The 15,759-nt window shown below is 37.3% G+C and overlaps 1 protein-coding gene across 7 annotated transcripts in view; it reads right to left on the bottom strand.

Annotated features, from left to right (window-relative positions):
* MAPK14 (mitogen-activated protein kinase 14) overlaps positions 1-15,759 on the bottom strand; it is a 72,451-nt gene that overhangs the window by 42,894 nt on the left and 13,798 nt on the right. For 3 of the 7 annotated variants that reach the window (XM_060162709.1, XM_060162707.1, XM_060162706.1), the window contains exons 2-3: positions 8,005-8,134; positions 675-733 (exon numbers count right to left, since the gene is read on the bottom strand). In XM_060162709.1, coding sequence (XP_060018692.1) covers positions 675-733; positions 8,005-8,134 — 189 coding nt within the window. Of the gene's footprint in view, positions 1-674; positions 734-8,004; positions 8,135-9,661; positions 9,792-12,949; positions 13,074-15,759 lie in introns of those variants that run through there. The other 4 variants (XR_009542933.1, XM_060162708.1, XM_060162705.1 and 1 more) reach the window with 4 other exon arrangements.

Raw genomic sequence — 15,759 nt, 5'->3', positions numbered from 1 at the left:
TTATTTATTTTTGGCTGTGCTGGGGTCTTCGTTGCTGCATGGGCTTTCTCTAGTTGTGGCGAGCGGGGGCTACTCTTTATTGCGGTGCATGCGCTTCTCATTGCAGCGGCTTCTCTTGTTGCGGAGCATGGGCTCTAGGCAGACGGGCTTCAGTAGTTATGGCACACAGGCTCAGTAGTTGTGGCTCACGGGCTCTAGAGCACAAGCTCAGTAGTTGTGGCACACGGGCTGAGCTGCTCCGTGGCATGTGGGATCTTCCCAGACCAGGGCTCGAACCTGTATCCCCTGCATTGGCAGGCGGATTCTTAACCACTGTGCCACCAGGGAAGCCCACCACTACATTTCTTGATATAAACATGTCCCTTTGAAAGCTGGGACAGACAATTTGAGAATAAAAATCATGGTCAAAACTCCCTATACTCTTCTCCATGGAACTGTTGCCAGGACCCACCACTGTGTCTCCAAATAGGGCACAATGTGCCTGAGATGATGAAAATATGAATTTATACCCCCCAAAATATACATCTTCTGTATCCATTCCCCATTCCGCAGAAGAGTTGGATGACAGGAATAAAGAATCTAAGTCTGATAGTGCTAAGTGGTTCAGGATTAGAAATGGGCTGCTAATCTTTAACCTCTAGCGGAGGAAGGCAAACACAAGAGGATTTACTCACACATCATTGAATTCCTCCAGAGACCTTGCAGGTGTGAAAACATCCAACAGACCAATCACCTATAAGAAAACATAAAAATCAAACAGTAAATAAATACTGAACTTATCCATCAGGTCTTAGTCATTTTTTTTTTTTTTTTTTGTGGTACGAGGGCCTCTCACTGCTGTGGCCTCTTCCGTTGCGGAGCACAGGCTCCGGACGCGCAGACTCAGTGGCCATGGCTCACGGGCCCAGCCGCTCCGCGGCATGTGGGATCTCCCCGGACCGGGGCACAAACCCGCGTCCCCTGCATCGGCAGGCGGACTCTCAACCACTGCACCACCAGGGAAGCCCAGGTCTTAGTCATTTTAATAGGAACTAATTCCAAATCCTGCTCTCAGTTCAATAACATTACATTATCATATACTTAATAACTCCAACTTATTTTTTACCCAAATTATGCTTTTGTTTTTTACTTGTTAAACATCATTTTTCATAATAACTCATTTTACTACTAAAATCTTCATGTCTTTAGAATTTGGTCACATATAACCATTAGCTTATCAGGAAGCAAAAAGATTTAGGACTCTTGACCTTACACATGCACTGATAGTCTAATGATTAACAAACAGAAAAAAGTCATACTTCTACAGCTGTTGTTACAGTATCATTTTTCTTTTTAAAATATATTATTATTCAATAAAAATTACTATATAGTCTTCAAAACTGACATTTTTAAAGCCCCAATATATCTTCTCAGTATATTCTTGGTATTATTCTTATAATATTCTTAATATTAAGATTATTAATCACTATCAGGTATTTAGATCAGACTATAAAAATGAAAAAAAAAAGCTATCTTTATACAAGGATAAAGCAAAGAGCTACTTAATACTCAGTAATCCATGGTCTTTGAGCAGTTTTTCTGGTCATGACTTTACACTGATTAATTTAACATCCCCCCCTTCCCCAGTTCCTCCTAAAATCCAGACCACTCATTTCCACAAAGCTAGGCACTAAGAAGGCAAACAAGACATATAATTCATGTGTAATATGTTCAGCAAGATTTAAGGGAAACTGGAAATGGAAAAAACAAAAGCTAAATGGGCTTCATGAAAACTGATCCATGACCGTGGACTCAGTAAAATATACCAACACTCAAAATATTATCATGAAAAAGAGCACTTTTTTTTTTTTTTTTTGCAGTACATGGGCCTCTCACTGCTTGTGGCCTCCCCTGCCGCGGAGCACAGGCTCTGGACGTGCAGGCTCAGCGGCCATGGCTCACGGGCCCAGCCGCTCCGTGGCATGTGGGATCCTCCCAGACCGGGGCACGAACCCACGTCCCCTGCATTGGCAGGCAGACTCTCAACCACTGCGCCACCAGGGAAGCCCAAAAGAGCACTTTTAATTAGAATGTTACACCACTCATCCAAATATCAACTTTTGGCTTCCTTGGTGCCACAGTGGTTAAGAATCCACCTGCCAACACAGGGGACATGAGTTCGAGCCCTGGTCCGGGAAGATCCCACATGCCTTGGAGCAACTAAGCCCGTGTGCCACAACTATTGAGCCCGTGCTCTAGAGCCTGTGAGCCACAACTACTGAGCCTGTGTGCCACAACTACTGAAGCCTACACGCCTAGAGCCTGTGCTCCGCAACAAAGAGTAGCCCCCACTCGCCGCAACTAGAGAAAGCCCGCATGCAGCAACAAAGACCCAACTCAGCCATAAATAAATAAATAAATTTATAAGACAAAAAAAAAAAAAACAAAACCCAAAAACCCCCACACAAATATCAACTTTTAAAAGCAATTTCAGGGCTTCCCTGGTGGCGCAGTGGTTGAGAGTCCGCCTGCCGATGCAGAGGACACGGGTTCGTGCCCCGGTCTGGGAGGATCCCGCATGCCGCAGAGCAGCTGGGCCTGTGAGCCATGGCCGCTGAGCCTGAGCGTCCAGAGCCTGTGCTCCGCAACGGGAGAGGCCACAACAGTGAGAGGCAAACAAACTAAAAAAAGACCTTGGAATTCAAGAAGAATAGCTTTTCAAGTCTTTGCATCTTATTGCAAAGGAAAGGTACAGTTATCCATCATCTCCTTATCCAGACAACCGTACACAAGAAAACGAAAATTACCTCTAATTGTACTACTGGTTATAACTATCATTAACATTTTGAGATACTTACTTTGATTTTTCTGATGTACATAAATTAAATCAGGGTTATACTATGCATACAGTTTTATATCCTGTCTTGTCACTTAACAAATAATGACTCTTCTCATGTCCTCAAATGTTTTTCAATAATATGTTCTACCATTTGTATATACCATAATAAAACCAAGTTCCTATCTTTGGACATTTAAGGAACACTGCAAGTATATGTGCATATGCGTGCACGCGTGCATATATACATCTTGTATTTTCTTCCAGAGAATAAATTTCAAGAAATAGAACTACAAGATCAAAGGACATCAATATCCTTAAGGATCTTAATACTGTCAAACTGTCCTCCATAAAGATGAGGCCAACTTACATCCCACCAATAGTGTTATCTATGACCTTATAATAGCTCTGAATAGTGCTTTAAATTAAGTCAAATCATTTTCTTTTTCCTTTCCCATCTAAATTATAATTGTTCTCCTTGAGTTTGATACAGTCCTGGCTTAAGACGTCTGGTCTTTTTAAAAATTAATTAATTAATTAATTTTTGGCTGCATTGGGTCCTCACTGCTGTGCAGACTTTCTCTAGTTGCAGTGAATGGGGGCTACTCTTTGTTGCGGTGCGCGGGCTTCTCATTGCAGTGGCTTCTCTTGTTGCGAAGCATGGGCTCTAGGCACACGGGCTTCAGTAGTTGTGGCACGTGGGCTCAGTAGTTGTGGCTCATGGGCTCTAGGGTGCAGGCTCAGTAGTTGTGGCGCACGGGCTTAGTTGCTCCGTGGCATGTGGGATCTTCCTGGACCAGGGCTCGAACCAGTGTCCCCAGCATTGGCAGGCGTATTCTTAACCACTGCGCCACCAGGGAAGTCCCAACCTCTGGTCTTTTGATTACTACCCCCATACCCTCTTGTACTTCTGAGAGCTGAGACCTAGAAGCCAATTTTATTCACCTGCTCCAATATTTTCTAATCACTGATTCTTGTTATTTGAGATGCCCCATCTTCTCAACAAGAAAACTTTAAAACAATTTACATTGTTTTACATTATTTGAATTGTGGCTTTGAAAATATCCTCAGATCAAAATAAAATTAAACTACTAGAGATCCAATTTACACAGGATTATTCATGCAAGGGTTATCTCAAACACACTAAAGTGAAACAAGTCCAAGCATTTTAAATAAAAACTCCCATTTCAATCTGAAAACACAATAGGTATTTAGAATCAAACAGCTGTAAATTTGAACCCCCAATCAATCTGTGACTTCTTAGACCCATGAGCTTCTTTCTTTTACATTCCAATAACCCCAAAACATGGGATGTTGCCGGGCACACAGCAGTTCAATTAATATTTGTTACATAAATAAAAGTATCTTCTCTGAGCCTCATTTTCCTCAGATGAAAGACACGTGTATATCATTGCTTATTTTCATAGTATTTTAGGGAAGATTATGTAGACTGACCTGCTGTGGATTACCAAAATAAATCGTGACCAGAAACTTCAGAGTTTTATAATGAATTGTAAAATACAAATCACAGAAACAAACTATTTGAAGCAGCTACTTCCAGTAACAAAACATGACATATAAAGCTAAATTCAATTATTCAAATGATTAAAAAGTATGGCTGCAAGAAGCACAATGACTAATTTGGAAAAAAATAATAGAACAAAGCATATTAGCAAATACTCTATCAAGTTTTAATTTCCTTAAAAGGGACACATTTTATGACATTAAAGCCACTCATGTTACATCAAAGTATTTTTAATTTTTTGTGGGCTTTTACAAATATCCCTTCTCTATTAATCCTATTTATGGAGTATTAATCATAAGGAAAATACTATAAAACAAAAGTTTCCCAGCATTAAAATAGATTTGGGGAACATTCCATAATCGATTCATTTCTCATTTCTTAAATGGAAATTTATTTTTAATTTGTCATATTTTAGCCTATTTCCTTACTCCTTCTGCCATTATGATTTCAGACGCTTTAGAAAGTAACCCAGGAATTAAATATTTAGAAAAGGCGGTTATAGTATAAATAATCAGCAAATATCTCTGATGACTGTCCTACAATGACAAACAGAAGTAATATATCTTTATTAAATTGGTACACACTCACAAAACACTTTAAGTCAGTAACCAGTCAAAGACAATATTTAATGTATTTAACACAAGCACACCAAAACAACCACTTGTTCTATCATGGTAAGATTAACTCTAAGGCTCCCAAATAAAATTTATGAAAGGAGTCCCTTAATTATTAAAAGTTTTTTTTAATGTATAGCTCTCCAGGCCCTTAACTGTACAGTACCTACTCAGACAGCAAAAGGATGCAGCTAGCCAGCTGCTTCCTTTTAATCTTTCCTTAGACCAGGTGTCAATGAGATCAAGGTCAAAAATTCAGTCAGGAATGGGCCAGGTAAATTTGTTCAGAGAGTAACATCCCCTAGCTCCTATAACCCATATGAAAATTACATATCTGTCATTCATTATCACTAATAAAATAAATAAAATGAACTACGGATTGTAAGTCAGAGGCATTTTTGTGTAAAAGATCACATGTGCATTCTGGCACCTAAAAATTCTATTTGCTACCAATCCTTACTTAAGTTTTTCACGAGTTTTAAGTTGCTGCTGCTGCTGTCTTTGGAGTCAAGGCAGCTAGCTAAAAGTTAGACAGTGGCCCAAAACAGTCATTAAAGAGAAAGAAAGAAAAAGAGGAAGAGAAGATAAAGGAGAGGAATTCCTCTTAAAATCCTCGATTAAACTTACTTGGAAGTCTTGGTTCTTCACCTGGTAAAAATACTTTTACACTGTACATATCTAAAAAGCGTTTGTAGAATAGACTGAAATTCCGGAATTTTTCTACATTTAGTCAAAGTCTTTTGGCCCCTTCCCAGTCCCTCTTCAAACATTTGCCAACAGAATGGAGAACTATGAACATTCAGCCATCTGCCTCCTTTTGTTCAAACAACAAATCACCATCTAAATACAGGTGACCCTCTACATCGATACAGTGAAAACCTAAACATTTTAATATAAAAAAGACTGCTATTAAGCAAACTGCATATAAAACAATTTAGATAAATTAAAATCCTGTTTTCCTAATACGGTCAGTCCTCTTTAAAGTCGCATAGCCTTTCCTAAATTAAAACAATTGTATCCCATCACTGTGGCCTCTTCACGTCTACAAATACAGACTGGCTCAAATGCAACCAGCCCAATATCATGTAAGACGTATTTCAAAGTATCTCATTACGGAAAATTAAAATATAGCATACTAAATAAGGTTGTTGCAATGATCACTAGAAAAGCCAAGGCATGGATTCAGATAACCCCAAATAATTTTTGCCCTAAAGAAAAGCCAAGGCATGGATTCAGATAACCCCAAATAATTTTTGCCCTAAACACTGGCTTAAATTGACTATGAAATAAAGCAGAACAATAAATTACAGTGCTGGTAATCTTCTACAGTAGATGTTCTTAAATTAGCACAGACAACATCAGTGGGATCCTGGGGCCTCCTGGAGGTGCTTTGGGGTTCCATAAATGTTTGGCTTGCATTCCATTTTCAAAGTATTCTTAAAAAGCTATGACAGTATCTTTGTCACATTTATTAACGTGTAATGAAAAACAGCATACACACTCAACTGTGTTAAAAGCCAAATGTAAACCCATCAGTTAAGTTGCCAGACCACCTTGATTTTATGCAGACTTCGGAATAAAGATTCTCCTGTCAGCTTTCTCCACATATCTCAACTTCTTATAAACATGTCACTGATTAGGAAGGCTGCAGCTCTGCACTGAACTTTTTAAAAACTCAAGTTTGCACATGGATGCTCATATAAAAATTATACCTAGGAATGGAGATAATCTGTGGAAAACAGGACGTTCTCAATAGGATGCAATTAAAACATGAAAATAAATAAGCTGCAGCTGTGATTACAACAGCTTAAATTCCAAATTTAAGTCACAATGCTCTCAATTTAGAAGAAATTTGTACTTTGTGAAACAAATGTATTTTAATACATTTTTTTCTTACTATGAAGAAAAAAAAGTTCAATTACTGAAACAGAAAAATATCTGAATAGCCAAGTAATAAACTGAAAAACTGAATTTTTTTTCTACACAGTAACCACCAATAGGGTCAAATAGTTCTAAAATCTCTATGGCCATTGTTTCTACAATGCTACAAATTTTACAGTTCCTTTCATACAGCAATCACATAAACCCTTTCTAACTTGATTTTGAAACTCAGGAAAATAAGTGTGCTCAGTCAATTGTTTTTTCACTTTCAGTTAATATTCCAACTGCATCCATTTATTTATGCTATTAGGATTTTTAAGCACTCCTTTGCAGGACAGCATTGCTCTCAAATGTCCAAACTTATAGACAAGAAAATGTTATATTTAACTTAAACAATGTCTTTGTCACATTTGTTAAAATCCCTGAATCTAGAAAAGCTGTCTTTTAAAAATTAAAAGAAAAAATAATATTAAATTATTCAGAAAATAATACCCATCTCTGATAGGACATTCAGTGAACCTAAGGCACTCTTCCTCAAACTTCTCCACTGAAGAAACCCATAACACAAAATACCATGGATTCCCATATTCTGATAATATAGTCTTAAGTAAACCAAGTAGAGAATATGAAACTTCTTTGTAATATTTTCTGTTAAAAATCCTTGTGAGTTGTGTTTTATCTCACAATATTCTTTTATTTAGTTATTTATTTTCAGTACGCGGGCCTCTCACTATTGTGGCCTCTCCCGTTGCGGAGCACAGGCTCTGGACGCGCAGGCTCAGAGGCCATGGCTCATGGGCCCAGCCGCTCCGCGACATGTGGGATCTTCCCAGACCGGGGCACGATCCCGTGTCCCCTGCATCGGCAGGCGGACTCTCAACCACTGCGCCACCAGGGAAGCCCACAATATTCATTTTTATTAAAAAAAATTTTATATGCTTTCTCTCTAAAAATCTTTAAGTAAAACTGAAACTCCAGGAAGATGCACCGATTTCATCCCAAGGTTTTGAGTATCTACCTGACACAATGCAGTGGTCACTAACACCCCAGTACAAGGACGGTCCAAAGTTTGATGTACTCTAATGCATTTCCATTCGCAGTAATTAAAACACAATTTTTTCCAGTCTATTAAACAGCAGAATTTATCCTGCCTTGAATTATTAACTTACATTTTCATGTTTCATATGTTTAAGTAACCGCAGTTCTCTGTAGGTCCTTTTGGCATGAATAATGGACTGAAATGGTCTGGATAGCTTCTTCACTGCAACACGTAACCCAGTTTTTGTGTCAAAAGCAGCACTAAGGAAAAAAAAAACATGAAAAGCTCATCATTAAATGTTCTCTAAATATATTAAAATCAGTATTTATAAGGCTATTTCATTTCCAAATTAAATGGGTCTCTAACAAATTTTAAAAGTATAAAGATAAAAATTAAAATGACATATAATCCCACTATCCAAAGTAATCTATTAATTATTTTTGGTGTTTCCTTCTTGTCTTTTTTTCTATGCATCTAAATCAAGGATCAGCAAACTTTTTCCGTGAAGGGCTGTGTAGTAAGTATTTTAGACTTTGTGAGGCTTAGGGTCTCTGTCTCAACTACTCAACTCTGTGCTTGGAACTGGAATGCAGCAGATAGTAAATTTTTAAATGAATGTAGCTATGTCCCAATAACACAAAAGAAGCAGCCACCTGATCTAGATGAGCCAACAGATTGGTACACAAAGAGCTGGATTCTGTCTTCTTGGCCTAGGCCTCAGTGTCACCTTGCCACCAAATGCTGCCTTGGAAACCACCATGTTTTCAGGACAATGAGTTGGCAAAAAAATTTCTTGAGCACCTACAAAGTATTTGTCACTTTCTAGAAGCTGAGATACAGTCGGGAATAAGTCAACATATCCCTGACCTCAGGGGATGGGGGGAGAGGGGAAGAGCAGAATAAAATAAATTTCACACAGTGATGAATGCTATGAATAAGTAAAATAGAATAACGGGATAAAGAGCGACAGAAAGCTGGTGAAGTTATGCTACATTAGCTAGGATGTCTGAGGAAGTACATTTGAGCTGAGGGAAGTGAATGATAAGAAAGTAGCAACCATGTAAAGATATAGTGGAAAAGAGCCTCAAGCAGAAGAAAAAATAATATTATTAACATTTAGTGAGTCTTTATTATCATTCCCCAGTTGACAGATAAGGAAACTGAAGCACAAGAGAGTATAAATAACTTGCCCACAGTCACAAAGCTAGAGAGTGACAGTGCAGGAAGTCTGGATCCAGAGCTCACACTATTAACTATTTTCCTACGCTGCCTCTCAGAAAAGCAAGTGCAAACAAAGGAAAAATAAAACAGAGGTAGAAAAAATATGGTATGCTGGAGTGACAAAAGAAACGAGGAGCAAGGGGAGCGAGGAAAAGAATGAGGTTAGAGATACAGGCAGAGGCCAGATCATACAGGACATCTACAGCAAGAAATGATGTGTATTCTAATTATTTTTAGAGACTGTTTGGGTTAATTCTATCATGTCTCATCCTCCTGTTTATCTCCAGTCTCTAATGGGTACATCCAAGGCTTTCGGATCATCTATTCTCACCAAACCCTCTTTCCCATATGACTCTGGCTCCAGAAGTTCCCCTCCCTTCGCTCCCAAATCCTTACCTTATGTCCTTGCTCTTCAACTCCCAATTTGTAATAAACTCCTGTAAATCTTCACTTCTGAACTTTCCCCCATCTCCTTGCTTTAATTGAAACCAGGCTGTACCTTGAAGACACTACTTCTCTTATAGCCATGCCATTAGAGTGGATTCTCACTCTCATATCCCACGCACCTCACGGCTAGCAGGTGGCGTAGATGTCCTCCTTGCCAACTGTTTCCACTTCCAGACCATAATTTTCCCTTTGATTTACACAAGCTCCTGCTCACAAACATCTCTCCCTCTGTTGCTGTCATCCACTGACCTGGAATTTTCCATCTTAAAGTCCTATCTTAAAGTCTCTCGCCCCTCCCAACTTCTGTCATCATTCCTGGCAACTTCAGCATCCAGGTGGAGGGCATGTCCAATTTCCTGGCCTCCTGTGTGACCCATCCTCTTCAGCTCTTCACCTCAGAGTCTGCCTGCCTACCCGCAGGCTGAGTATTTTCCCCTCTCCTCTGCTGGGAAGCCTGTTGGGGCCTCTTGGAGCAAGGAATGCCATCGGGTTTCTAGCTGACATGCCTGCAACTGAGTGTGCAAGTTCAATTCAGTGGAGAAGAAAGAAGACGCCCACTTGAGCCACCTGTCCAAGTCATTCTCCGCGCTAGCTTTCCAGTAATAAAGTACATATTTTTATCTCTATTTGACTCCTGTATCTATTAAGCAAAAGGCAAGCTAGGATTAATCAGTACCCTACAGACCCCAATAATCACAATTTATTACTGTATGTTTATTTACCACCCAGCAGAGTGGTTAAATAAGGACTGGGGCTTTGGTATTAGACTCTGGATTTTAATTCCAGTTCTGCCAGTTAGTAGTTATATAACCTTGAGGAGGTTAATTAAATTCTCTCGGCCTCATATATAAAATGAGGATAACGTTTATATCTAATCTGTCCGATGTTTGTTAGGATTAAATGTGATAATTTTTGCAGTAGGTTTAGCAAAGGGCCTGGCCATGGTAAAGCTCAAATATTAGACATAATAATGTCTGCGTTTTCCACTCATCATAAGCACCTTGAGGGCAGGAAGTGTCTTCTGTTTTATTCAGTACTGTATTCCATAGGACTTAGCTTAATATCTGGCACGTGGCCCATTCTCAATAACTGCTTTACAAAAGTATAAAATGAAGTATGAAAGAAAAACTTCAACTTTATCATTTGGCCCTCAATTCTTATAAATTCAATAGCATCCAACAAAAAACTGGTATTAATGTTAAAAACTTACATGTGTGTTGAGTGTTTATTATTGTTAGGCATTGGTTTTAATCTTTACATGAATGAACATCTTTATCACAACTTTATAAGAAGACATTATTATTATTCCCATTATACAGATGAGAGAACTGAGGCACCGAGAGGTTAACTAATGTGCCCACACAGACAGAAAATGGCAGAGCTGGGATTCAAATCCAAGTGATGTGTTTCAAACATGAACTCTTTAACCATAACAGAAAAGCAAGTTCAACCTAGCCACCAGTTCAGTCCATTTTAAATATATTCTAATCGTACGGACTCTGTTTCTTTTCTAAAATGCGTCCCACTATAATTAATTGCATTTCATAAGGAAAGTTTTTCCTGTTATCTTACATTGAACTCAGGATAATATTAATGAAAAGTATTTCATAAGAAATAACTTTCACTCAATATACATTACTTTATCAAGGGGGAGTTTTTAATCCCTAAAGTTATACTATGACTCTAAAACATTATAAAGGAGTCAATGATGTAATAACTCACAAATACCAAAATATCACTTCCTAAGCATTTACTGAAAAATCTCCTTCATGAGATTCTTTGTGGATACAAAAGAAACATTAAACATAGTACCTGATATCAAAGAACTTAACCATCTAACTGGGATGATGAAACATACATGAAAGCAAAGAATGCCCAATAATACAGTGCAACTATTACACTTTTTAAAAAGTTGGGTTCAAAAATATGTAAGTTGGGTTTAAAAATATATAAGTTGGGTTCAAAATACATAAATGTTCATTGCAGCCAGTTCACAAGAACAAAACTAGAAACTACCTTAATATCCAATACAGCAGAGTTTAAACTATGGTACATTCTCATGTACCGTGTACTGCAGCCATTAACAAGACCCTCCACATACTAATATGTACTTGTTATACTGCTGATGGGAAAGAGAACAAGTTTCAGAAGTAAAGAATTATCCCCATCTGTGGGGGAAAAATATGTATACTCATTCAGATATACACACATAAGCAGAGAATAAATGTCTAATATACTCAGGACTTTTAACACTTTTGCTTTTTAATGTATATTTTTCTATCCTCTGACTTTTTAAAAAAATGAGCTTATATCTTTTAACAAGGTTATTAGTAAAGTCAGAAGCATAAATCGTCTGTGCTTTTCTGTTACCCTAAAACAAACAAAAAGAGGCATGCTTTCTAACTTTCATAAAACCACTGCTGACAGGTATATTTCCTTCGAATGATCCTTACATAGCTATACTCAAAGTATATAAATAAATTTGTACCCACCTTACCTAAGCCGTAAGAATTTTCTATTTTACTAATCATTCACAACAATTTCAAAAATATCTGAACCACAAACTACTCATTCTCTTATTGATGGGCCTTATAAGCTATTCCATTCATTCACATACACAAATAATACAAACACTACTACAATGGACATCTTCACTCACATTGCTTCTTCCATAATTGCATGACTTCCTTAGAAGAGACTAATAAATTCTACTTCAAAGGACACATATTCCCACCTTTTAAAATATACTTTACTTACAGGAGAGAGCAAACAGGAATTGTTCAGAGAAACTGCTCTGTTAGTTAGTAATCCTTATGGCAAAAGTTGCTGAAGCAAAGAATATATGATCCATCCCCTCCCCCACCTCTTTAAGCATTTAACTCTGACCTAACCTGTTCTATCACTAATCAAAGCAATATTTGGAGAAAGAGGAAACCACATATTTCATCCTAAATTGAACATTGTAATTACCCAAAGCAGAAATTCCTAATAATTTTTTAAAGATCATCTGATAAAACCAACTGAATACTCAGAGAAGAAATTCAAGTTATTGAATACCTGATCATACCACATATTATTTGGGAAACATTTCATTCAATCCTCATAACTTTGTGAGATAGTTATATTTACTTTCCAAAATAAGAAACTAATGGTCAGAAACATTAACAACTCACTGAATGGCATATAACTCATATGCAGTGGGATTCAGACTCAGATCTGTCTAATTTCAGGGCTCTTTTTCCAGGATGCCAAGCAGCCTGAGATAAGGACAACCCCAGCTACTGGCTTGCCTTTATTATTACACTTACTAGTATTACAGTTGGGAAGATTCCTCTTAATCACATTTAAAAAACTGTAACTACAAATAAAACTGTGTTTTCATGAGCAACATCATAACATGGAATTACCTTTATGAAAATCAGGTTCTCCAAACAACTGAATAAAATCCAGGACACACTGCTCAATAAGTTTTTCTCCCAATTGTAAACTCATAAAGTTCTAAAATTAATTCATACTTTACAAAAAACATTGCTATGGTAAAAAAAAATTAAAGGGAGAAATATAAAATTCATTAAAAACATATTATAATATTAGACTGTCATCATCATGTATCTACTGTTGACTGTGAATCCAGTGCCTAGGACAAAATAATATTCATTAAATAAAATTAAATGTTTTGTTATACGTTCATACCTGCCTCCCCTCTCCCTGAAAAAATAGTGGCTTACTAGGTTCTTAATATCCTAATTTTGTTTAATTCTAAATTTACTTACATATACCCTGCTTTATTTCACAATGGATTTAAAGTAGCCTAGAACTATATACATACAACTTGACATAAGAATAAATGACTAGGGGAAAAATAAACAAGATAAGAAATTATGTATGGGTGAGGTTAGTGCAAATGTTTATTGTGAGGTCCTTTCTAAATACCTGTTAGAGGTGGGCCCCAAATTTGGCTCTGAGCCCACTAAGGCCATCACAAAGAGAATACAACCAGTTAAGACATGAATCATAGGAACCATATAATAAAAACAAACCAGGTACTCAGAGAACTGAAGAGAGGCATAATTATTCTTGTAATAACACCTGAGAAGAGTTCCTCCTGTGTATGTTTATGAAGGAGACACTGTATAATGTGGTAAAAATGTCCTAATCAACATCCTTACACAATTATAATAGTGGGTTTCAGATGGTTCTTTACTTAGAGCATCCATCAGTGGAGACCGTTTCATAAGGCCAAAATACAGTTCATTATCAAAGGCAGGGAGGAGAGGACAAAACAGCACAGCACACTGCTCTCTGACAGACTTACTTAATCCAAGAGGAAATCTTAAGTGTTTCTAGAAAAATAGATAATAAGCTCCATATTCCTCAGACAATCCTCCAAAGATGATTTCCATCAACTGAGCTTTTGATAGATAGAGACACAGGGACTTTGTATTTATGCTCCATGACTGGAACCTGGCTTGGAGAGTGTCTGTGTTGCAAGGCAAAGGCAGATCAACATGCTGAGTGAGCAAAGGAAGAGAGACAACGTCTTAAGAAAAGTGAGATGCTGCCTAACCAGGACAACTGCCCACGTCCACAGAGCATCAGAGTATAAATGCCTGCATCAGGATTTTCCTCAAAAAACAATTTGGGTTTTCCCCAACAAAATGAAGAATGAGCAATCACCTGGCAAGTATCTGAGTAATTTGTGGGAATCATAAACGATTTTATAATTTCTTTTAATGGTCACAGACAACTTCTCTAATCCTTGAATGATGTTAAGGAAAAAATGAACGGTCAATAATGGTTAAGAAGACAACACAATTTTACGTATTTTTGGAAATTAATGGAAACATTTTTTAAAAAAACTTTATTTATTTATTTATTTAAATTTTTGGCCGCCTTGGGTCTTTGCTGCTGCATGTGGGTTTTTCTCTAGATGCAGTGAGCGGGCTTCTCATTGCAGTGGCTTCTCTTGTTGGAGAGCACGGGCTCTAGGCACGTGGGCTTCATTAGTTGTGGCACGCAGGCTCAGCAGTTGTGGTGCACAGGCTTAGTTCCTCCGTGGCATGTGGGAGCTTCCCAGAGTAGGGCTTGAACCCATGTCCCCTGCATTGGCAGGCAGATTCTTAACCACTGTGCCACCAGGGAAGTCCCAATGGAAATATTTAAATATATTAAAATCCGTAGTTACACTGAATTAACAAATTGTCATTAATACATTGAATTCATTAAAATATCTACATGGAGATAAATAATTTGCAAAGAGATGACATCTCTTCCCCATATAATTTGAGGCTTTTTTCCAACTGAATTCAGGTTAATTGATAACAGTTTTCAAGAGTTTCTAAATAACTAAGTAATTCAGATGACTAACTTTGAACTTTCTCTTTACCTATAACAACTTGACAAAAATATTAGCAAATACCATACTGGAAATATTTTCAGCACATCTCTCTCTACTACAGAAACCTACTTTTTCTTTCTTCTAAATTCAGACAAATGTGCAAGTGCCACTGTACTTTTGATGCTTATGCTCTGCCCCTCCATTTTGGAAACAATGTCATGAAAATAAAGGCAACTTTATGCAAAAACAATAACTCAAGTTTTAATTTGAGAACTTCAAAAATATTCTTTAGAGTAGCAAGGGACTTAAAGTTGACTTTAAAAACTCTTACCATTTGAAACATTGTTAGCTCTCTTTAAATACCTTTTATTAACTCTCAAATATCTTGTTTGAATGTCTACCTTACATTTTCATTTTTAAAATAAATCACAAAATGATCTACTTGCACTATATATAGTATTTTAAAATGGAATTCAATTTCTTACAATAACACTTTCATATTGATAGGAAGAAAATCAGATGTTATTAATACAGTTGTTACAAGTACGTGCAATATGACCAATCCCCAGCTTTTCAGTTTCTAAAAATTCTTCTCAGAGGTTAAAAAAAACACAAATGACACATGAAAAACCTTACCAATAGAGAAGCAGCCTGGAATGGAAAAAAGAGTCATTTAATTGATCACTTACCTTGCCTTGCAGAAACTTACAGTTCAAGAACTTTTAGGCAAATTCAGTATTTTCATGAAAATCTCATTCAGATAGAAAAATGTATTTGTGATAGGATTTATTAGGGACATTAGCCATGGGGCTGGCACTCAGGGAATGGCAACATATATGCTAATACTTGCCATTCCTAACTAATCTGATCCAATTCCTG

This window comes from Lagenorhynchus albirostris, chromosome 10 (genome assembly GCF_949774975.1).
Source record: "Lagenorhynchus albirostris chromosome 10, mLagAlb1.1, whole genome shotgun sequence".
NCBI classification, from domain to species: Eukaryota; Metazoa; Chordata; class Mammalia; order Artiodactyla; family Delphinidae; genus Lagenorhynchus; species Lagenorhynchus albirostris.
Note: the sequence above shows the minus strand (reverse complement) of the source record. Positions and strands in the feature narration are given on the sequence as shown.